This window comes from Centropristis striata, chromosome 2 (assembly GCF_030273125.1).
Source record: "Centropristis striata isolate RG_2023a ecotype Rhode Island chromosome 2, C.striata_1.0, whole genome shotgun sequence".
In the NCBI taxonomy this organism is placed as follows: domain Eukaryota; kingdom Metazoa; phylum Chordata; class Actinopteri; order Perciformes; family Serranidae; genus Centropristis; species Centropristis striata.
This window is the reverse complement of record NC_081518.1, coordinates 39,493,130-39,519,066: the sequence shown is the minus strand read 5'-3', so window position 1 is coordinate 39,519,066 and position 25,937 is coordinate 39,493,130. Positions and strand designations below refer to the sequence as shown.

Genomic DNA, 25,937 nt, shown 5'->3' with positions numbered 1-25,937 from the left:
CCTCAGTACATACATGTCCAAGTTGTGTGTATGCAGCAGCTGCAAGGGTGTGGGTGGCAGACCATCACTTTAAGATAACAACACATTATCTGAAGATGCTTCGACAGTAAATCTTCATTCCCCACACTCCTACCTGCATTTCCATAAATTGGCATCGTTGTTGTGTAAGTAAGTAAGTTGATTGTCCTTGAAGCTGGTGTTTTTGAGCTGTCAAGGAGAAGCCGCTCTTTGGATTCAATTCTTTCCCCTTTTTTTAATGAAACAGGAAGAAATGGAGACTGTCCTCATTTCATGTATCACATTGTTAAAATACTTGAAGGCGCTAAAGCGTACACACTTGACACCCTGGGTCACTGGCTGTCTGGTTCTTGTATGTTACTGTATATGCAGTTAACAAGCTGTTTGGACATTATATAGTAAGTGCTCACTGAACAGATGCTTCTGCAAGACACATTTAAGCTTTTAGCATCACTATAGGAACAGTGGACTATAAAAAAAACACTTGGGGTCTGGCATAAATACTGCTGGATTTGAAGAAAAGTGCACTGTACTTCGTGACATATCCCTTTATGTAATGAGTAACATCTTACTCAAATTATAGCTGTCTGTCTCTCTTAGACAGTAATCAGTGTTTTGTCTTCTAGAACTGCTTCAAATGTAATTAAAAAAAACAACTTTCAGTTCTTGCTTTAACTGGTCTCCTGGTTTCCACAGTAACCAATACTCGCACATTATTTTGAGATGCACACAGAGGCTAAGCCACACTACAGCCATAGAAGGAAGGTTTCCTGTGAAATTAATGAAAGATTCTCTATTACTACAAAGTGCTGGCACCGTGCTATGTTGGCAGTGTCTCACACTGACGTGGCATTGGCATTACATTCCTAATAGAAGCAACCAAGCAAAAGGCTCAATGTGTGATGGGTGCATTCATCTTCTTATAGCGCATTAAAAATAACCAGAGATAAAGTTGTTGTTCATGTATTGATGATGTACACAAAATCACAAAATGGACAGTAATGCTCACAGGCTTTGATGTCCAATTTACAAAAGATGACACATTTTTCAACATGACAGACTCTGGAAAAGTGGATAATATTTTACGCACTAGTAATTTGTGAAGGAAAATGCTTGCTGCTATAGAAGAAAAACATCAGTTGTGACTCTAATCCAGCAGTGATTGAAAGTTTACTGCAGAACTTCACTTATTTTACAGCAGTATTTCCATTTTATTCAATCAGTTGTATTTTCAGATGGAATTATTGTACATTTTCTGTCTCCACTACAGTAGAGTCTGACTGATTTATCTTTCAGCCGATATTGAAACTTAATTTATATAATAATTTTTGATCTGTAGGTCCATGACTTTGATAAACACTAAAATATCTCAACAAGTATGAGAGCAATTGCCATGACATTTTCAACACACATTCATGTCCCCCTCAGGAAGAATGTGAATCACTTTGGTGATCCCTTCCCTTTTCTTAAAGCACCATTTGTCCAGTATGTTTTATGGCCAAATAACAGCAAAGTCCTGACATGTCCACCAGCTGCAGCTTTAATCTGTGGGACCATAAGGCTTCCATCCAGAATGTATCAGTGAGGGAGGAAAAGTAGATGTGACTTTTCTTAATTTCTATGTGGGAAAACCAAAATATGAATCATAGTAAAATGTGTCTGAAAGGGAACTTTAATTAAAAAAAAAAAAAAATCATATTAGCATCTAAAAAAAAAAAATCATATTAGCGGCCTAGTCTTGTTACTTGTAACATAGTTTTTTCATAGTTTTTTTCCACCAACTGTATACAGTGATGACTGTGGTGCATATGCATGACTGTACACTGTTTTTTAATTTCCTGTAGACACTCTGAATCCACTTAAGACCAATGGGTGCATCCCTGAGGGCAAAGGTGAACAAAATTAGATTTTTCTGGACAATTTCTCTTGAGGAAGTGTATTAGGGGTTCAGCAGGTCTGCAGTAAAAAGTGGGATTTCTGCAATAGCTCACCCTGCAGCTTCTGACAGCCGCACAGGATTCCCTTGCTCCACATCTAAGTGATAAGAGCTTTGATTGCACAAGCCTTCGGCGCTCGAAAGAGTTATGTCCATTTTCTTGCAGCTCCCATGGCTGTTGTCCCGGTTATTGGTTGGGAGAAACAATCATTGTGGCAAAGACAGAAAGAAGGGCCAGGCCTGTGGCTCGGCAGAAATGTTTTAATTAACTGAAACAATGCTTAATCCAGTCCTCTGGACTGTGGAATTACAAATGGGCACAGCAGAAGCCCAGTGCTGCACTCTGGTCTGGCTGTCGGCTTCAGGCAGCAGTGGATTTGGATTCAGGTCCGCCTTGTATGAATGCCTCGAACACTTCTCTGAAACCCCTGGATTATGACTAAAAAGCACTCAGCTTGTCAGGCTCACAGCTACGGATTTAAGGGGTCCTGCTTGGGGCAAAAGAGCCAAAGACACATGGTCATCTTTAATGCCTTCCCCTTGACTGTTTTTTATTTTCTAGATGGAAATTCTTAGAAGCTGATGTTGTGAGAGCCCAATAACCCAATTTACCTTGTCAGTCTTGGGGTTCATTATTACCTCCGCCCGAACACATGTAAGAGTATTTTTCCATTACGGACACTGACGTTTCACTGTGTAGCAAACAAATACAAATATGGAATGTATTTACTACAATCACGCTGTGTTGACTTTGCTTGCTTGCTGGAAAAGCACTCTGAAAAAACACGTCCGGAAGAGCTGAAAATGTTTCTCGCAGTCATCTGAGAAAAATACTCCCGGGTGTCGTTATTGGTGTTTTAATCAACTCGAACATTTTATCGATTTCAGCAAGAGGCATTTCATAAAGCAGCAGGCCAGAACAGGTTGGCAGTGTGTACCTTCAGCTGAACAAGCAGCAAACTTCTCTCCATGGGAACCATGAGCTCTCTCACAGTCAGAAAACTCCACCGCAGCCCACTGCTGCTTCTTTCACTGCTGTTTCTCTCCTGGAACGTTTTTGCATTGCATTTCTTTTAGGCTCTGCATATTTCATGCCCATAATTAACAAAGGCAATCAGAATTATGGCTAAAAGGTTCAAGCCTACCTGTGGCAATGCTGTCAGCCCAGTGGCAGTTCTGTCTCTGCTTGTCTCATTAGATTGATGACAATTTTCATTACGTTACACAGTCTATATTAACATCTCCGTCCCTATCTGGAAAAATAATCAGAATCATGGCTTAAAGGCTTCATTCTCTTGTGTCTTGGAACGTTGACTCACACCTCTCCCTTACAATCACCAGCGAAGACGGATGACTGTGCACAATATTGACTTGCATTAATTACACTGACAAACTGAAAGCTCAAATTATATTATATTCCAGTAACTAATGCCTAAAATCTAATCGTGCTAACCTGACTTAATGGCTCAGTGAGCCTGGATGTAAGGTGCCTTTCATGCTGGCCCATAACCCTTTTTCACTTTATCTCCTTTTCCATTTATCTTACTACCCGTCGCTATCAACTAATGCAGAAATAGCACAAAAATGCTGTTTAGAGATTGGAATCAGCCAAACAATGCCACAACACAGACTAATTTGTTGGCATTATTATACAGATAGCAAGATTCATAAAGAGATTACTGAAAAGGCAGGATTAAGGCCTTATTAAAAGTAATCATTCCTCTTCATTCGCAGCTGTTGCTCGAGTGGAAGTAACAGATAAATGGCTGTTATGAGTCACCATGAGGCCTTTGTTTACAGTTATTGTGGTGAAGATAAAGTTATCTCAAATCATGATTGATTATGGTAGCATACCTTTTGTTATCCCTTGATATTTTTTCTTCTAATGCAATTACCGATATTCTGCTGGGTTAACGATAAAAACACTGGACAAAAGTAAGGCCAAAATATCTCGGATGTGGGCGCTGCCATCTTGTGCTGGTGCTTGGAGCCAGAGTCGGTGCAGTGGTGCATTTTATAGGACCAGATGACTACTTAAACAAAATGTATTTAAAAAAATTAAAACTTGAACTTACATCAGCATGGTAAGAACAACCTTAAATGACAAAACCATGATTGGCAATTTCTTCTTTTTTTCTACTGTGATTTTTTTTAGTTTGGCCTCTGTCCCTGTGTTTGGCTTATATGGGAGAGGCATGGAATAGGTCATTATGACTATGACCTATTCTGTTTTTGGCTTCACTTTTGGTGAACTATCTGAGTTCTTTAGTGGAGTCTTCTAGTACATAATAGTAGCCGTGAGTAGGAAAGTATGTGAAGAATTCTGTTCATGATGCTGTCGGTTTTCTGGATAAAAACCAAGTATATCTCTGACCTTGATAACCTGTTTGTTCAGACGGATTTCAAGGTGAATTAAAGAGGCAATAAATTGCATATAAAGTCAATGGAAAGACAGAAGGCATGGATTTTCCTGGGGGTGGCGTAAAGTGTGGCGAAAAAGCTTCCACAAGAATTGAAAATGTTTCAACTGGAACAAAATATCCGTGTTTATCTCGGGGGTTTAGGAAACTGCTTCATATAGAAGACAGACAGGAGGGAAAAGGGAGAGTTTCTGCTGAGTTCTGAGATCAGTCAGAGTCTAAGCTGCCACACAAACACACACAAAGCTGTGCACACATGGCCTCTGTGTGCGCTTCTAGCTAGCTTACAGCTAGCAAGTGAACAGTTGGTACATTACTGTAGCTGTTTGGGGCAAATCAACACCGATTGGCCAAACGGTTCAGTGGTCAAATTTGTGCAAATAACATGAAGTGAAAATTTGCTTCTTGTCCAAACACACTGTTTTGTAGAAATTGCTTTCAACAATGTTCCATCGAGCTCCATGCATTTTTTTTACTGCACCACTTCACATCACGTTGCACACATCTCCTGCTGAAACCATAATACAGACTGCTTTACTGATTGTCAAAAGTATAATGGCAGCTTTGAATGATAAACAGTTGAACTCATTAAAACAGCTGAGGTTTATGAACCTTGCTCAAGGGTGCTTTCATAGTAGTTCCAGTTTCATGTTATTTAACCCGGTTGGATGCGGAGGAGGAATAAACAGGTTTAAAAGCAGATGAGAGGAATTTTGCTGCGAGATTAGCACGACACATGCACGCATATACCACAACCAGAGGATTTTTCTGAGATTAAAGAATCGACTATTTTTATCCCTCTTCCCCAGAGCCAACCTTACCTATGCTTGATGCAGATTTGGGGCGAATAATATTCATGAGTATAATGAAGTGGTGGCTGTTTGAAGTTTCTCCTTGGCTGTTTTTGACAAAAGAAATTCCATATGCTACCTCCAACACAATTTATGGATCTCACTGCCCCTCTCACTCTTTATATTTCCAGTGATTGAACTGCCTACGGAGGGAGATTTTTAATTACATTCGGTCTAATTCCTTTATCAATACAAGTGCCGTCTCACTGAAGCACATCCATCAATGAGATACACAAGATTTCATATATACATTTCATAAATGATTTACAGCTAGTCTTCATTGTGGATTGGTGGTGAACCAATCTGATATGTTTTGATAGAACGGGACTGTTGAAATAGAATATAAATATCAATACTACTGTGTATTCATTCCCAGAGCTTCACCACAGAGAAAACTGACTTAAAGAGGAAAACCAGCAACTGGAGATCAACCTGTGGCAGACGCTGCACTCTGTTGCTTCTTGTGTAGAGATGACAGTCCATCTACTGAATGTATAGGGAGGGATATGAGTGAAGACAAACTTAATTTGCTTTCTGCAAATGATTCTAGTTTTAATTATGTCCCACAGTTTGACATTAATAAATGATTGCATCATTGATTCTGAGACATATGGGTAATGACTGTAAAAAATGAGACAATCACCAAGTCGTCTGTCAGCGCCTGGGTTGCATTTTACAATAAATTGTCCTCAGGTTGGATTATGCCAAAATCATCTGGATTCTTTTTTATACATCAAACGAGACTGATTTATGACATGGATCAGAAAAATAATAAGTGATCAGTTCCTCTTCCTCTTCCTCTTCTGTAAGGCAATGACCTCGGTGATGAGAGGGGCAGAGTCATTGCATAGTAACATAGCGGGAAGTCATTTGATCCACTGTTAGTATGAAACACATTGAATAAGAGGAGCCTGTTTTTTGTGTTTTTTGGGCATTTTATGCCTTTATTTTTTGATAGCAGGGGAGGGGAGAGACAGAACATGCAGCAAAGGTCTCTGTCTCGACGTGGACATACACTGTAAACCCAGATTTTGTTTCTAATTAAACTTCCGAGTGATCATTACTTATTTTTTTATGTTTTTTAAAAACCTGCTATCATTACTAAACAACATTAGTTGCTTGTGCTATTTAGCTGAAATTTTCATTGCACTAATCATGTCTAGCAGAGATAACTTGGTATGTTTACTTTTATAAGAAAAGGGAGGGGTCTAATTCAAAAACGTGCCTGGTCACGTGATAAGGCCAGCGTCTTGGAACTGGCGTCCATGGTGCTCTACACTTGGCGGGAGGAGCACAGGCATCGGCGGCAGATGGACTCTGACCAGGAAACAACTTTACCCCAAGTGGAACGGTTAGTATGTAAAATAATTGTTCACGCAGCCTTTTTTCTGTCGAATGATACTGTTGGAACTTGTGCATGGTGTTAATACATGCTTATAGCAGACTAACGCTAGCTAATGTCTACTCAAAATAGTGTCAGCTACCATGTTGAAGTTAGCTTAGTGTTAACAGTCTGGGGATTTCCACCGGGCGAGTAACGGCTCCGCCGCGGTTTTGCTCCGTCCTCTGCTCGGCGTCAATTCCCACCGGGCACGGAACGGCCGCGGATTAAATAGAAATGCTACGGATTGAAAGCACAGCGGAGGGGAGAGCCGCGGCTGGGACACTGCTGTTCCACGGTGCCCGGTGGGAGGAGCGGCCGTTACGCGCCCGATCGAAATCAGGCTTGAGTACTGCTCACATACTGGCAAGCTTGAGCGATTGTATCATTTATATTTCCTTCACTTTACGTTTATTTTTTTACATAATTTATTTAAAATTTTACGCGGTAGAAAGTTACGTCATTTTACGCGGTAGAAAGTCGGTTCAACCGCTGTTCACCAACCAAACATTGCTTGGTTGGTTAAGCTTTCTCATAGATCATTATTAGCTATCTAACTTGTGTTATTGTGTTTAATTCCCAAAAGACTACAGAGCCAACTGCAATCCGGACAAAGGAGCTCAGGGGGCTTCCCATCATCCTTGAGGACGACCCCACAAACTTCTTCAAAGCAGGTTTTGTAAGTAAGCTCTTGCTTTCTTATAGTTTTCACCATTATTTATTTTTCACCATGACACTCTTATATTGATTAAAGTTGTTTTTTCAAATGAGAAATCTAATGTAATGACTGCTCTTCTGTTATTCTTTATTAAGGACTCTGATGGTGATGATTCCTTTCACGACCTTGACATTGGGATACTTCTCATTGAGCCTGATGGTTCTGTGCTCACATCTTCCCAGCATCTCAGTCCAACCTCGCTAAAAATCATCTTTGAGGGACAAGTTGTGAAGGACAACATTCAAGATCTGCCAAAAGCAATGTGCATTCTGTTTGCACTCCATCTTAACTACCCAAAGACTATGAAGTGTACATTTCAGTTCATCCAACAGGTATTGCTCTCGTTGGGCCACACTGACCTAAAGCCAAAGCTACAGACTTTGAAAAATCAGCTTGCAATGTAAAGATATGTCAAGTCTACTGTAAGAAGCTGTTGATTTCTTTTTTCTTTTTTTTTGCCACACCAGCAAAAACACTTTCTGACCTGTGAGGTAAACTTTTTTATTTTCAGAGAAGAGAAGGTGTTTTTTTTTTTCCCCTAAATTTGTGATATTTTTGTAAAACATTTTCTTGCACATTTGAGTGGGGTTTCTTGTGAATTTACGTTTAATGGATTTACCACTTTATTCTCTGGGGACATCCAGGTTTTTTTCTTGTAAGTTTGTGACACAGGCACATACAACACCCACACACAACTGTTTCAATTATTTGAAATGACCTTTTTCAGGTTCATCTTTGTAGGTTGAACGTGTTGAGGTTGACCTGATAAGTGTGTCATAACAAGTTTGCCTGTCTTTTGCCATTTTTCTTAAAAATAAAATGCATTGGAACATTAAGAGGTGTTTTTTTTTAAAATTTCCATCCAATTTAATTGAAACAATTTTTCATACGGTATTTGAAAAAAATGCAAAACTAAATTAGAGGAAAATACAGTAATTGTAATAAATGATAAGTATCAATAACTAGTCATATTAGCTAGTTTTAGCTAATGATTTTGAGTACACACTACTAATAAATATAAATAATAAACTTAAGGTTCCGTGTTAATACAACTCAACATATTTAGTTTTAGCTTGGTAAAAGGTTAGAGTTCCATGTTAATACAACTCAACATATTTAGTTTTAACTTGTGTAAAAACTAAAGTGGTATAGGGCAACGGGTTTCCACGCGATTTGCGAGTAAAGTCAACTAATCCGGGTTAACAGTGTAGGATGTTTTAACACCTAGGTCATAAGGGTGCCCCAATTAGGGGAACCTTAAGAGTGTGCAGCCACAGTCATGTTGGAAAATGAGACCGATTGGTAGAGTTTCATTTCACACTATATACTCAGCACAGTCTCCTTTGGAACTATATTCATATGGGATGATTTTGCAGGACTGTATTTACCAGGGATGTGGACTTGGGTCACATGACCTGCACTCAATTTATCCATTACCCTGACCTGCTTATCCAAATCCAGGTCACGGGAGGCTGGAGCCGATCCCAGCTGACATTGGGCGAGAGGCGGGGTTCACCCTGGACAGGTCGCCAGACTATCACAGGGCTGACACATGAAGACAGAAAACGATTCACGCTCTCATTCACACCTACGGGCAATTTAGAGTCAACAATTAAACCCAAGCTGCATGTTTTTGGACTGTGTGAGGAAGCCGGAGGACCCAGAGAGAATCCGTTTTTACTTTAGCACGTGTGCTCAGCAAGGTTCAGGACATGTTTTTTTTCTGTGGCATTCTCAGATTTCCTCTCTTGTCCTCCCAGGGGGTTGTCAGTTGGTTTATCAAACAACTTCAGACACCTGGTGTCTTCAGCGTAACACAATACCAAATATACCCAACCAAAGAGCCTGAGAGTGAACATGAGATACTCTTCGAGAACATGCAAACTCCACACAGAAGAGCCACAGGCTAGAGTCAAACCACCGACCGAGAGTCGAGAATGCTGCAGTCAAGTCAGACTCTACCCAAATTTAATGACTTTACACCCAACTTGAATAAATCATAAAGGACTTTGACCTTGTTGGAGTTGGAATTGTCTTGTTGTATTGGTCAAGTTTTTCCTGGTTATTGATTCAGGATCGATTCTACAACAGGATCCATTAGATTTGTTTTAATGATAAAATGTAGATTAATTTTGTTTATTGATAGATTATTTTTGTCCATTCAATCTCTTTAATCACTCTTTTAGCATTGTAAAGTCGCCATTGCCTATTATGGCCTTGAACAGGATCAATTTGCTGTGAACTTTGTCTTGACTGGACCTGGTCTTGGTCTTGGTCTTCACTTGGACTGCATTTAGTTGCTCTTGACCTCAGCCCTGGTTTTAACCAATCTGACAGCATCCAATCAAGTTGGAGCAGAGAACTACGAAAAACAAATAAATACAAGTTTTTATAAATTAAATATTTTATTACTCTGTTGTTAAAATTGCATTCCAGTTGGCAGAGCGTAGTGTCACTTTTTAAGACAAAAAACAAAGAATTGGAGAGAATTGGTGCTTGCCAGTCTTCACTTGGGACATGACTCAGCCCTTAAATGCAGAACTTGGGAATTACTTGTGACTTGCAAAACAAAGATTTGGTACCACCTCTGGCATTTATGTCGAATGCTCGTGTTCAATGCAAATGCAGGAAGTAGTGGGACTGGGGAAGAAGTAAATATCTAAAGGTCAGGTTGGTGGGCGGGCATAGAAACCAGAACTCTGATTAAGTGCCCTCTCCTGATTACTGCTAGTGTATATTTTTACATGATTTTTAAAACATATTACATCCATTTATCCCCAACTATGGCTTCACTTTGTACCACAGTTCAGTGAGAGGCACTTGGATCAAGAAATTAAAAAAAAAAAAAGAACGTTTAAAAACTAGATCTTAACAAAATTCAACAATGCTAAAAGCAAAAGGTGGAGGTTAGATTAGATTAGATTAGATTAGATTAGATTAGATTTGACTTTATTAATCCCACAGCGGGGAAATTTCTTTGTTACAGCTGCAAAAAATCACACAACTTTTAAGATAAGATAAAAAAAACCATCTAAGAAAAGACATTTAACAATAAACAAAATATACAAAATAATATACTATATACAACTTAGTGCAAATTAAGTGGAGAATGTGCAGAGTTGGCCTGGAGAAAGCCCAGGGAATCATGTAGCCTGTAATACTGAAGAGAACAAAAGCAGTGAGGGGGTTGTTAGAAGGTGCCATACAGCTGTCAAGGTGTTTAAAATTGTTTAGATGAGCTATATTTAAGGACTTTAATGGTATCTATTTCATTTGCCATTTACATTTAAATGTGGATTGAGTTCTAGTGGGTCAAAGGTATCAGCCCTCAGATAATATCTTCAAAGAGCTGAGAAGGTGAACTAAGAAGGCTGAGATATTCCAAATGAGCTCTTTCAGCCTGTGACAGTAGCACTGCAGGTATGGGTGAATATGCATAACAACATAGATTTGGTATTTTATCACCATGCACATTCAAGGATACATGTACTATTTTTCAGCTGTAGAGCGGATAGTGCATTGGAGCGGTGGACCATGGGATGAAAAGCATGAAATAAGAGTATTACCAGGCAGACACATTCTTGTATTTGTCACTATGGAGGTGGTATATATGTGATTTTCCAGCTATAGGACAGTCTCTGGGTTGTAGTTAGTTCAACCTCTGCAAATGAGGGCATGTATTTATTTTTGGGAACACCTTTGGTGATAAGCTGCAGAGGCTTTGATGTCTAAAGGAAGTGGATCAACATAATGAACTGCAGAATCATATGAGGCATCTTTTGAATGCAGAATTTCAATCTTCTTGGAAAGAGTGCTTTCAGGTAAAGAGGGATCTTTTCGTGCTGGTTTGGATGAACAAAAGCTTGAACTTGACTGCAGGCTGAATCACTGTTGTGTTGCGTCAGTCAGAGATAGAGAGAAGCAGAGTGAATGTGTATTTTCATAAAACAGGTTTGTATTTTATATAATATTGTAATTACCCTTTTCACTCATCTAAAACAGCGTTCTCTGGATTGTACATGCTTTACTGCCAGTTTCCTGTTTGAGACCAGATATGGCCTGGATCAAAGTGCTTTTACCTTTATATTATTAATGCAACATCATTTCATAAACTGCACATGGCTGCTGTATAAAAGAAAGCTCCCTTCTCTGAAATGTCAGCTCTTCAGGACTGAAGAAAAACAACTTTCTTTTAAGATTGACACCCATGATATTTTAAAGTTAGACATCATATTTTTCTTTCATTTTTTCGCAACTCACAGTCGTCAATGTTACTCGTGTTAAATGCAGTAAAAAATAAAGTGAGGAATGGAAGCAATTAGTTTATGTTGCTGCAGCAAAAATTAGCAGCTCCTCCTCAGCTTGACAGATGACGACTAGATTTCACGACGTCCATACTGCTGATCCGTTGCGACATCTCGCTCAGTGGCTGCCTGGTTCTCCTCTGCGTGGTCCTGAATGTCAATCTGCAGCGCTCCCCCACACTCAGACAGTAGCTACCAGTGATGCTGCACTAATTAGCCAACCCTCTCGAGTAGCCAAGCCCTCCCAATGGCATCTGTGCCAAACAGAATTATTAAAGAAGGAGGGAGGAGGAGTCGCACCTCCTCTGCAGAGGAGCAAACACCCAGGTTCAGTTTAGCATTCACTTCGTCGCCCTCTGGCTGGGGAGCCGACGCTGTCATCAATATTAACACCTAGATACATCCGTCGCCGTAACGCATATTTTTTACCCCAACCTAATGAAAATTTCATGTGAATCACATAATTATAATTCCTTATTCAAATGAGCACTGTCTGGAGATGATTTGTGGCGGCTCAGTGACTGAAAAGCAGTTGGATGCCGACGCTGTGTCTGCTCTGCAGTTTAGTCAAAGCGGTGGAGGTCTCTGTGTATACATGTGTGTCTTGTTGGGTGGGCGTTATATGTCCTTCCAGGCCTGGAAGCAGAGCTGCCTAGCTTCTAAATAGATTAATTTTCTACACCGCTAATTTTTAAATTTAATAATCATCGCCCCCCTCCTCTCCAAAGCGCTTGGCCTTCCTCACCTCCTGTCTTTTGGCATTCCATCGGCTTTGATGGCTTATTTGCTGATTTGTTTATATATTTATTAATTCATTTACCCCTCCCAATCCAATTTTAGCTGACATTTCTTGTCGAGATGCGAGGGATGACCTTTGAAAACAGAACACTTCCTGCCAGAGATGTGAAGGAGGTCTCACTCTCTGCTTAGAAAACAGTCCTCCACTCCTCTTCACTTATCTGAAGCAGTGACAGAAGGTGTAAAATACATGTACATTAACACTTCATTTAAAGGCTTATGTCTATCAACATTTGTATGACTGTAAATCTTATGTGTAAATGTTCAGCAAATAATACTTCTCTTACAGTTTTTTATGATCACTAGTTTTAGAGACTAGTATTGCTAACCAGCTGTATGGGCTCCTGTTATGGGTCCATTGTCCAGAGACCTGCAGGGGTCCTTGAGGTGTTTCCAGGAGTCCTGAAGGTGGCTCCAGGGGTCTGTGCAGGGTCTCAGGAGGTCTCTCCTAAAATAGGGATAGGTGTCATTTTAACCCATAAGAACCCATGGTGACACCCATGTAACAAACACTTTAAATCTATTATAATCTCCCATGTTCAGCTTTCTGCTTCACATTTCACTCATTAAATCCCTAAGAGACGTATACTCAACACCCTGGTGTGGTGGTCATGTGACTTTGACAAGAATGTGGCTGTGACTGGAAACAGAAATGTGAAAAAGTAGCTAATTTTAAAAAGCTTGTTTTTTGTGACGAGGCTAAGTTTAAACCCATTTAACAATTCTAATCTGTTAATAGTTTGTCCTGTATTGCATTTAACTTGTTCTGACCATATTTCTTGCACAAATTAAAGTCACAATTTTGATAAATGTTATGGTAAAAAGGTAAATTTCTTAAATTTAAGTCTCTGTAAGCAGAAAATGTGTCTAGTTTTTTTCTATTTTAAAATAAGAAATATCATAAACATAAAGACCATAAACGCCCATTGTAATGTTTATGTCTCATCACAGATCTTTGACATTTAGGGGTAGAATTGTTTTTTAAAACATCAGAAATGTGTTCTATGTGGTCCACTTATAGAACACATCCTTTAAGGATAACTGGCTCTGGGTTCTTATGAGTTAAGAAGTGATCCAATTAAAAGGCTTCTGTGCAATTCTGAAACTTACTGTTTTATAATAAGATGTAAAATAAACAACAGGAGCGTCAGATGACGGGTCGTGGTCTGATGTGTGTCTATTTGAAGGTCTTGCGTCTCTGCGTATCTGTTTGCAGGTCTGGGGTCTAACGTATGTATATTTGGAGATCTATTTTTAAAGTCAGTCATTTGACGTGTGTCTATTTGGAGATCTGTGGCCTAAACGTGTGTCTATTTTAGGGTGTGTGATTTGAAGTAAATGCTGAGCGGCCCTGCTCTGCATCACCTAATGAGCTGCTGTTTGCACGCCCACCTATTCTTTCTCTCTCTCTCCCTCTCTCTGTAATGTAGTCTTTCAGTGTATAATATAGTCCCTTTGGGACCACGGGTTTTCTTTGGGAGGTGAAATTTCATGCAGCATCTTCACATATTCTCTCACACATACCCCTGTATTAAGCAGTGCAGTGCATTTGCACAAGCACACATTTCAAGGTGACAATATTTAACCGGTGCGTGTGTCTCTTAATGCAAACTGTGTGTGTGTGTGTGTGTTTTTGTCTGTGTGTGTGTGTGTGTGTGTGTGTGTGTGTGTGTGTTTGTGTGTGTGTGTGTGTGTGTGTGTAATTGCATGTTTGCATGTGAGATATCACAGGAAATAAGAAAGACCTGCAACATCCTTAGCTCTCTGTTGCCATGGTGACACTTCTGGTTATAGGAGTATCTAATAGGTCTTCCATACAAATTAACCTGCCATAGAGTATGCACTTAAAAGGAAATTTACTGCTGTTTGCTTTCATACTGATATATATTTATGAATTTAGTCATTTTCATTTTTTTCCAATTAATCTCATGTTGTTGTTATTTTTTTTTATGTTTCTGTCTTATGCCTCAGTAAGTTACCTCCTACCACACACTTAAAAGTCAAATTAATTCATTTTTTTGCACACATTCATAACGGTGTAAACATCTGAGTCATACATAAGGTTTAATATGCTTTCTTCTATTAATATCCTGTTTTCCGTTCCTAAATTCTACTTGCATTTGAAATGCCTTCGTGTCTTTTATGTCACGCTATTTGCTGTATCCTGCATGTTTCACTTCGATAAGTGGCTAAATAGATGAGTCTTTCCTGCACATATAGTCACTGTGAGGTGTGATTTAGGTGTTTTGTCACGATAATGTGCCAAGCGTCTGAGTCATAAACCAAGTGCTCAGGCAAAACCATGTGCAAGCACATCAAAGAAGACAGACGGTCATATAGAACGTCACTCTTTAATTTTTCCCTTATGATGTAATACATGAACTGATAACAGGATCTGATAGTGTCCATTATGACAAACTATTGGGCTAATGCTCTCAGGGAGATGTCGTATGTCTTAATAACTGTATAAACAAATGCCTGATGCTCATGTTAAAACAGATTCAAGGTTCTGGTCAAATCACTTCTAAGTCTCTGGTTATTTGCTATTGAGTTTAGTGGCTTCCTGAGCCGGAGGGGTTCTTAAGTCAATTGAATTATTTGACTTGAAAGCGGTCAACTTTCTTTTATTGAGTTAGCTGAGCCCCGAAGCTCCACACAGCCAGGCCTGTTTCCCTTTCTTTGTCAATTGTACTTTGCCTTTTCAGCCATTAATGCAGCTCCCCCACATGGCTGTGTTATTTCCCTTTACTCTATTTTAGTTTTGTTTAGATTGTATTTGCTGAAATGGTGTTTGGTTTATTTTACTTACAGATACACACTTTAGATTTACACCTCCAACTCTTATGGGGGAGGGAAGGGTGGTCTGAAGAATAATTTGAGATGCAGCTCAGGTCTGTGTGTGTACAGTTTTTGTATTCATGAATATGATTGAAACATTCGACTTTGGTTAGGAGCATTTTCAAATTTTGAAGTGTAGAATACTATGATACTATTATGATATGAGTATATGAAGACTATTACTGTTTACATGTTTAATTATGTCTCATTAATTGTTGTAATTGTTGTTTATTACACAGATTGGTACTAAATGTAACTATATTTTATTTATTTTCTATTTATTATTTTTACCCCTCAAATAGAAAAAAAAATCCTTCAAAATACCACAGTAAGACACCAAGACCCAGAGGAAAATCTATGCTGTATATGGTATCAAAGACTTTGGCAATAATTGCATTTTTCTGTAATTGGATGGCAAGCATTTCTGTTCTTTAAACCAATTAGAAACCCCCTTCTTGTCAATATACCTATAATTTCTGTACATTCTCTGAATACAAACGCTTTCTCAGTAGAATAAAATGGCTACAATGGGGTGAAACATCATCACACATAAAAACAACTGGGTTCATTGAATCCACAAAAGTCCCAGCTTTAAAGTGATATCCAATTTATATAATTCCAAGACTGTTTATGTGACCCCAGTATGCAAAAAAATATATACAATAGGTATGTAAAGGCATGTCTGTGAAGGGGAGACTTGTGGATATCCATAGAACCCATTTTCATTTAGATGTCTTAAGGTCAGAGGTCAAGGGACCCCTTTGAAAATGGCCATGTCAGTTTTTCCCCACGCTAAAATGTAGCCTTATTTTGGAGTGTTATTAAGTTATATGTTACAGAAAAGATATAATGACATGGTCAGCGTCAATGTATTCCTTAGATCCAGTTTCACATGATAACAGTATCTTGATCTGAGGCTGCTACAGACTCTAAAAGACAGAATGCTGGCAGAGGAAGTCGGTGTCTGTGTGGAGTTCAAGATGTTAAGTAATAAATGTTGTGAAGTCGAATAAGGAAAGCCAACTCTGACTTGAAAACTTAGGGAGTAAATGTCAAAATGACCCAAAGAAAGACTTGCTAATTGGGTTTCTGAATCCAAATGACACTAAAACAAAAAAGTGAGGAAAGTTAGACAGAAAAAGACAGGACATCAAGCAAGATATATAAAATAATTCCTATAAAATAAATGTGTTTAACTTTGTTTTTTCTTTCCTCTGCAGAAACTTGTCAAAGAACCCTCTCACCACTCTGTCATGGCAGCTCTTCCAGCACCTCCAACTCTCCGAGCTGTAAGTCTTCTTCCCTCGTCTGATCTCTCTCGTTGGCTTTTGTTTGTATTTTATTAGAGCAATTCATCATCGCTCCCTGCACACTATCCGCCTCAATACAAATTGTCTTTACTGCATGCCATTATAATTCCTGTCTTTGTTGTACAAAACCTCTAATTTGTCTGAACGCATGTAAAGACTGAACCTATAGGCGGTATAGTGGCACTGTGATCTTATAAGTCATTTGTTGACTTAATTAAGGCACACAAAGGAAATGTAATGGCCTGGTAGGAGGAGGGAGTCTAACCCCATTTTCTTGTTTGTCATGAATATTTTAGCGATCATTGTGTTTATGAAATGAGTTTGCTCTTTCACCACCAGGGAGAACACTGTGATGTCGACCCGCTTCGTAATTTACACATCATTACGCATGTCAGCGCTGTCCATCATTTGAACCTTCGCCGTGCTCAGAACACAGTCCCTGCTTCCTGTGCCTCCTGGCATATAAAGCTGAGGTATAGCAGGATGCGATACAAGACTATTTCAAGCAGGCCTCTTTATTGTGCTATTTTCAGAGGTAGAAGCAGGGCAGGTCCTCTGAGAGCACGGCACAATGCTGATCTGGGGTAGTCCTGCTGCTGTACACTCCCGGCAGCAGAGCGAAGGGGGAAAGCCCTGCTTACATTGACACTATAGTTTTGCATTTTTGGCATTTAGCTTGCACTGTCACCCTGAGCAAAACGTATCCCTCACATGTGCGGGACCCACCGATATTACAGAGAGCTCATTCTTATCTGTCCTGTGTAGGAAGAAATTCACAGCGGACCCCATACCAAAGCTGCACAAGTGTCATCTCACTGCGCGCCCTCATCAGAGGCAGATGGGTCCCTGAATCCCTCATTGTGCCTGTTATTGGGTTGTGAATTTATTCTTCACTGTAGTTCTGTACTTTTGTTATCTTACCAGCTGTCCAATTCTGTTTTTGTAGAAGCTAGTTTGGCCTTTAGCTCAGCTCACTGCTGCTTCTTCTGCAGTATCTAAGCCTTGTATCCCGTGCTTCCATATGCACAGTATGTTATGTAATATATTCAGTGATGGATAAAAATACTCCAATACAAGTCAAATTTAGTTTTCTCAATTGTACTTAAAGGCTCTTAAAAGTTATTTTTTCAATCAACTTTTTACTAGGAGTTACAGCATTCTACACAAACACAATGCTTTCTTCCCAAGGTGGAGCCGTTTTGGTTATTTTCTTCCCCATAAACCAGTAGTGGAAGAAGTATTCAGCCCCCTTACTTAAGTAATTTTGTAAAGATAGGGCTCAATTTATCTACTTAACATAATGTTATGAGGTTTCATTTTAAAACATTTCTAATCATTTTAAATTGATCATGTTTTTTATGTTAAATCTTGACCTGAAAAGTAACTAAAGCTGGCAGCTAAAAGTAGTGGAGTCACATCTACTTTTACTCCACTACATTTTGAGACTATTAGAATATTGTACAGTTACATAACATGGAAATATTCAAGTAAAGTACATGTAATCAAAATGGTATTTGAGTAAATGTACTGTATAATTATTCTGTGACCTCTAGAGACTGTAGTAATTATTAGGAGGTGACACTTCTATTTGTGTGATTTAAATTTTAAATTGAAAATCGATCGAAATTAGATTGTTTCATTTATATTTCCGTACCCTTTTTGGAATGTACCACTAAGTGTGCTACTTAACTTATGTCACATATGTAACATACCTGATACCTAGACTTTAATTTTAACCATAACCATAATTTTTTCCTAAACCTAGCCAAACAGTTTCAACATTAACTGCATGTTAAAAACTGCAACCATTACCTACCAGGACCTGTCGATCTTCTGACACCTGTAGAGGCACTCAGTTAGTAAACGTATTATAGGGTGAAAATAAACGGCCCATGTAGTTGTATGGGTTGGAGGACTTATTGGTTATTTCAGATCAGAGATTTCAAGAATTATGTTTTCATCTGTGGTCGACTGACTAGTTTAAAGTGGGCGAAGTCCAGTCAGAAAAATGTAATGTCACATACTTCCTTGAACAAATCAGGATTTAGCATTTAAATCAAACTACAATGGTGGGTTTATGTATTGCTGATCAATCCAAAACTCAAAATGGCCTGCCAATTAAATTTTGATTATATACATTTTAATAAATTACTAAATATGCCATTATATTATTGGATTATTGATTAAAAGTGTAAGCAGAAAAGTGAAGCTGGAATAATTCACTCATCTTAAAATGTTGAGCAGGTTCTGGTTCTGTAAATATGTATAATGTGTTGCATGCCGATCATATGTGTCAGATGCTCAGCTTGTATACATTTAAACAAGAAAAACAAGACTGGGGCCATTTCTGCTGCAGAGTGCAGTATTAGAGTTCAGCATTCAGATGACCTTACATTCCTCGACAGACTGAATCGCATGCAGCAAACTAAAATAACTAGTGCGAGTCTTCTTTAACCGAATCACCAACACAGCTCACAGAGCACGATTTGCTCTGATGTGCAATCCTATTTCTTCTTAAGCAACCATTTTAGATGCGTACAAATGGTGTCTTTGTTGTTCTACATGAAAAGCAGGGCCAGGGTGATGCCCGTGTTTCCCAGTGAATGCTGATGAGGAGTGAGGGTTTATGTCTATTCCATTTGGTGTGTTTGGTTAAGAGGTGTCAGTTGGAGTGGCGTGGCGGCACAGACGTGGGCCGAGGCGTTGTGCGAGAAGGAAGCCATGTGGAATCAGGCCTCGCTAATAGGAAATGAGTCACTCTATCATGGGCAGAGTCTGCGACGTGGCCCTGACATCATTACTCTCTCCACTGTGTCTATGTGCTCACCCAAACCATATTAGCTTGGTAAGTGCCAATCATTCAATCGTGCCAAATGAAGCGCGCTCACCGGGCGGCTATTGCCTTTAATTATTAGAATACTACACAATGCAGTATCAATGATAAGTGCCCACCCGTGCTGCTGAACCACACTGATATTATGTAAATAGAGGAAGATCAAACCAGCTGAAATAATTTCCGTTTTATGTGACGAAAGGAGAGAATGGCCCTTTGCCATGACGCTGTCGCTACACCATGTTATCTCAGTCACTCTAGGCGCTGTTATTGTAATTGTATTTCATGTTTAATTTTTTTTTAACAATGAAAGAGTACCACTTTCAAAGCTGCAACACGGTGACAGTGACCTGCAATGAATAGTGAATGTGGAAATCATTTTTTAAGCCTGGAATTACAATATAAGTCCTTCAAAAGCGTTAATATTACAATGCTTCTATGGATTAATTCATTGCATGTTTTATTGTTTTATTAATTTTTTATTCTAAAATTGCTTCCACATCTTATTGTGAAAAAATGAAAGCTTGTCAAAAAATCAAAATACCTTTTTTAATTTTATTTTTGGCAATTTGACAAAAAAAACATGATTAGTTTTCTTTTCTTTTTTTTAATTAAAAAACTGAAAACTACATTGTTATTAATTAATAAGCTTTAATATGATTTTGAAAACCTTAGAAAAATGAAGGACATAATTACTATTGAGAAAAAGGGGGCATTTGCTGATCAAAAAGTGAAAACAAAAGGAGATCAAAATGCTAATACTCTACTACTGAATCACATTAAACAACATGTAGTTTCATTAAAGAGCTGTGACGGTCCGCGTTAGGAATTAAATGCTACATTTCCTCCTTTTAAGGGTGACTTCACACATAGTCAGCTAGGTGTAAAACAGGATCTATTCAGTAAAAAGAAGCATGTAACCATTAAAGAAGCATTTATTCAGCTACTCTAACATGAAGGCAGGTCTTCTTTTGTTAACCCTGAACAGCCACAGAGTGTGTGGTCCAGTGCTCACCCACTTTGTGTTTTTTGTAGCTTTCAATGCTTCAGAAGAACCAATTTAAATCAGATTTATGATCAACCGTCAACCTGTATGACGAGGCAATAGTTCAAAGTGAAGAGAAAAAAGTACCTCCTAGCAGTCAATGCACATTAAGTCTGTTTTTCCCTTATCAGGCACTCCTTATCAAGCCTCGTGAAGTGTAACTGCAAAACAGTTGCTTTGTTTCGCAGGTTGGTTGCACAGATATTTCACACTCCCTGCAATATCTTAATATCAGTGACAATGACAACACTATCAGTGAAATCTCAATAATCTCAAGTCTTTTGTGACTCCTGTGAAAAGGCCCCAACATCACATTGAAGCTTCACAATAGACGTCTGCTGTGCGCTGCCTCTGGATGAGACACAGATAATCGGCTCTGCCTCTTTGTTTGTGTGCCCTTTAGCCAAAGGACCAGAGCCACCGCAGTGTGGTGCACAGCCCGGCCAATCACAAGCCAGGGATCAGCAGCAGGGGGAACGGGGCAACTAAATGTTAAATCTGCCGCTGTGGCATCCAGTGTGATATTATTGGAGATTATTTGAAGCAGAGTCAGTGGCAGTCATTGATACCAGCGTCTTCGAGGAAGCTCATTCTGTCTGGTCCACAAAAAGTGGAAAATATTCTCCTTCTTTAGCAACTGAAGCGATCCACCGGAGGCAATGTGCATCCCGAATCCCTTTATTCTGTTAGCGCTTCTTTAATCCCAGCTCTCCGGGAAGCAGGGGCCAACGCAGAGTCAAACATTTACGCCTCTCAGAGCAAAATGAATTTTTCTTTGAATATGGATGAAATATGAAAAGATCAAATCTGTAATCTTCTGATATGACTGCCAGTGGATTAGGATGAATTAAACATTACATTTCTAAGGGCTGCATGACAGGTAAATACTCAATTTTAACCTTCATTTTATTGGGGTTCCAATTGCAGTCAGGGCAAACTCTTGATTAAATTACATGACGTTTACACTGACTCCTCAAAAACATCAAAAAGGGACTTTCTAGAGGAAAAAGGAGTATTAAAAGGTTAAAGGTAGTAGAAGAGACTGGCTTTTAACATTTATGATGTCTAGGCCACTGTTGCCCCCCAATCCACACTGCCTGGTGGACAATACAAGCCTTTAATTATTAACACTATTTTTTATAAAAGCAGCCACATGAACAAATGCAAAAACAACGACAAAGCAAAATACCTCAGTGACATATCATACTAATTAAATAGGAAGAGCGTACAGCACAGTTGGTATGCTTCCAGATATATGCTATAAGATAATAAGTTCAATTAACTGCATTAACTTCCTGTACATATTTTAATATTGTGTGTATGGTGTTTGATAACTGATATAATTAGTACAATAAAGTCAGCTCAATAATCATTTGCAATGGAATTAAAGATTTAGACGTGCACAATGCACAGAAGAAGAGATGGCACGTGGAACACTTATTCCTGTTACTATATGATGGCAACAGAGTTTAATCAGCTGAAAAGTAGAGATTTCAATCATGTACAGTCAGCAGCATCATGGTTAAGAATCGCCCATTATTCTAACCAGAAGTGCCTTAATATGACTTTAGGCCCTGAAGCCCTGTCTTCCCTTCAGTGAAAACATGGCAACATTAATTCACAACTCCTCGCTTCATATAATTCAGATCATTTTTAATCAGTAAGTTGTCTTTCCTGAATCTTTGAGATTTCAGGTGGTTAATAATATTGGGTCTTTTTTAATGTATGCCTACCAATATCAAGTTAATAATAATAATAATAATAATAATAATGATAATAATAATAATAATAATAATAATAATAATACAATTATTTGTATACCACCTTTCTTCACAACAGCAAAATATAAACAGAATGCCATAAAATAGCAATTATTTATTTTATTATTTTCTACATTAAGTAAAAAGGGCACATCCATAAATATCACATACATTTATATCAACATTTCAATATACCTATACACGCACAAACATAAAATAGATAAAAGGAAAAAAAATTAAAAATAGAAAACAAAGTCTCGTGACCACTGTAGTGTTAATAAATATGTGAGAGAATAGAATAAAATGTCCCCTGTGCTGCAGCCCGCTGTATTCTGTCTCTTTGATGTGTAGCGCTGTCCATGGTGCTGATCATGCAACTGTCATAATGTCTCTGTTTTACTGACTTTGTTTTGCACTAATAACTACATAATTCCATGTGTATTCATTGTTGCATTAAAAACTATTTTGTGAGGCCTGTAATACTTGGTCAGAGGCCCTGTGTTTTGGGACATAAGCTCCTTGTAAGCCCATGCATAGAGGCATCATTGATTCTGATTTAGCTCAGCTCTGCCTTAATCATATTACAGATTATATTTTAATGCATGTTCGATGTGTTCTTAATCTTTAACTCTTTACTTTTGATATGACTACTTTTGAGTAGTTGTCTTGATTTTAATTCTGAATCAAAAATGTATCAAAATGTCAATTACAATAATTGAAATCAAAAGCCGGATCGTCAAACATCTAGAATGTACCACAGTGAAGTGATATGGTCAGTTACATTACACTTGATACCATGCAGCCTTACTTTTAAAAGATGAATTCATATTTTTTAATTTAAAATGTAAATGAGAGATGTCAGGGCATAAAACCAATTATTTCTCTATCTTCCAGACTGTGGCATAGCAATTGCATAACTCTCAATGCTGAAAAAAAAGAAATGTTTTAATCAAAAACCCAAGTGAATCATGAAACCCCAACGATTGAGTGTTTTATTGATCCAATTGGGCTTGCGCAGAGAATTTTAGTTCAAATTAAAGTACTGTCCGTTGGTTTGTATTGGGTTTGTTGAACTTAATTACAGTATGAGAAAATATACAAAATATTGGTAAAAAAATAAAATTGATCTTGCAAAAAGCAGTAAAATTCACAGAAGGCTTCATTATACATGACAGATTGTAGATACATAGTACACATATCACTATATCATCCATCCTGAATACACAATATGAATTCACACCAAAGAAGTCAATCCTCTTAAAATAACCACCAAGAATTTCTTTAGTATAAAGTGTCCCTGCTAAAATCTTTGACTCAGAAGGAGAAATTGCCTGAAGCTATCGCTTACTTTGTCCATTTTTCCTACCTGAAGCCTTCCCTGACCTGACTCGGGTGTCCCCTCTCCTCTACATGATTGCAGTGCAGGTGGTGCTGTCGATAAGCCAGAGTCAGGTCTGGCTCCTCAGACAAATAAAGCCGTCGTGGTTTGAAAAAAAAAAAAAAGGAGAAAAAAAAATCAGGCAGTGAGAGAGCCTGCAGGGAGGCTGACTGGCCTGCACCCTCACAGAAAAGCAATGAGGGGACAAAACGGTGATTTATTTATTTGCAGCATACTGCTTTATCCATGACACAAGCAGAAGATACAGCGTGAGAATGATGGAGCGGGTCCAGCGACAACCAGCAGTGTGGAGAAGCAATGACACACACTTAGTACAGTGTGGTTAAAGCAACTGTTTAGCAAATTTAGCAGGATCAGGAGGAATGCTTATGTTGTAAAAGCTCTTGCTGACGAGAAGAGTATTAAATTTGACATCGGTTGAGTCAACTCTCTGCTTTTACCAAGGTTTATTCCTCCTGATTGATTTACACTATTCTTTCTCAACACTCTAATCTCTCCAACCCCTGCAGTACAACTGAAAACTGAGCATAATATGACATTTCTTAGCGAAATAAAGAAACTGTGGAGCATTTCTGTAGCAAACATGCAGTAAAAAATGAGACCAGTTCATGGCTACATCTGTTTATTCAGCCTATTGCCGATGAATAAGTGTCCGACTGTCAATCAGCTGCTTCAGACGCTAGAAGCCAATCTGATGGCATGACAGCTAGATTATCTCTTTTGCACATTGTTATAATAATGACAGTACTGGCCACACTGTTTGATTGACAAGTGATCTATGGGATGTGCAGTGCAGAAACACAACAGCAATGAATGCTTTGCATCAATCAGTCAAATAGAGTGATATGATTAAAAAACAGGCAACAAACTACTATTTAATATACCATCAAAGAGAGAGAATTTACTGTTCACTGAGCACCACCCTTAGTTACTGTTGCTACGCCTGTCAATCTTTCCACGAGTACAGCATGTACGGTTTACAATGATTTCTGCAACAATGGCTTTTTGATGTCACACAAAAGCAAACAAAAGCACTGTGGATTCTGTCAGCTGGATGACTGTTGCTAGCAGATTTGGTCTGCTGTAGCTAACATGAGTAGAGTAAGCTAATGCTAACACTAAACTTTGGAAGTTGGTTGATAATAAACTCTTCAACCTTTTAAAACAAAACATCTGTAACAGAATCTGAAACTTGCACATGATAGCTGCATACAGTGGTGGAATGTATATATATACATATATATATATATATATATATATATATATATATATATATATATATGTATATACATGTATATATATATATATATTACATTACATTACATGTCATTTAGCAGACGCTTTTGTCCAAAGCGACTTACAATAAGTAATATATATATATATATATATATATATATATATATATGCCCTGAATATAACCCCACTTAGTATAAAAATATATATATATATATATATATATACTAAGTATACTTACTCAAGTACAATTTTGAGGGATTGGTACTTCCATTTTATGAAATTTTATACCTCTATTCCACTTCACATATATATATATATATATATATATATATATATATATATATATATATGTATATACATACAGAAAATATTTTGTCAGTGGAATGCCTTTAATTTTAAGGAGCAGTAACAGGAAATATTCACATTGGATTTGCTGGTGAGGCTCCAACATGAACAGCATATTTGAGACTGGTCTCCCCTCAAAAACGACAATATAGGGTGTGTGTACAGGCAGCTTAATACGACTCATAATAGTAGTACGACGTAGTAGTAGTGATTGGTGGCGATGTAGAGTTTAAAAGGCAGATGTCACAGTCTGGGCTGAAGGGACGGAGTGGAGGTGTCCTATGTGAAAGAGAAGGGGTTTCGTTTCCTGTGTGAAAACAAAAGTAAACGACTTTTAAGTAACTTACATTTTTACTTAACTTCTGTGGTTCACGTTACCCCCGCAACTACTTCACTTCCAGCATTTACGTACATTTATTTACTGTTTTTATAACCCCTAACCAGGAGGTTTTTTGCCCTAAAGCTAGGTCAGTGGTTTTGTTGCCTAAATTCACCAAACTGCAGCCATTTTTACAACCACGAACTGAATGTGTATAATGAGGTGTGTGCTATATTTAGAATGCTCTGCTTTACTGCGAGCGCTCATAAAATGTTCAGATGGGTCATTTTGACACACTCATATGTGTCATTACGGATGGAGGTTGGAGATCTTGTTGGTATGTTTTTAGAGCAGTGACGAGTCAGACTCACCACTGTATTTATATATTTGTCTCAGAAACATTGTGTAATGGGAGTAGTGTTGTGC

General features: G+C 38.3%; 1 protein-coding gene across 5 annotated transcripts in view; it reads left to right on the top strand.

Moving 5' to 3' along the window:
- Positions 1-25,937, top strand: part of ntrk3b (neurotrophic tyrosine kinase, receptor, type 3b) — a 215,610-nt gene that overhangs the window by 72,359 nt on the left and 117,314 nt on the right. For all 5 annotated transcript variants that reach the window (XM_059350870.1, XM_059350868.1, XM_059350867.1 and 2 more), the window contains exon 4: positions 16,485-16,553. In XM_059350870.1, coding sequence (XP_059206853.1) covers positions 16,485-16,553 — 69 coding nt within the window. The remainder of the gene's footprint in view (positions 1-16,484; positions 16,554-25,937) is intronic.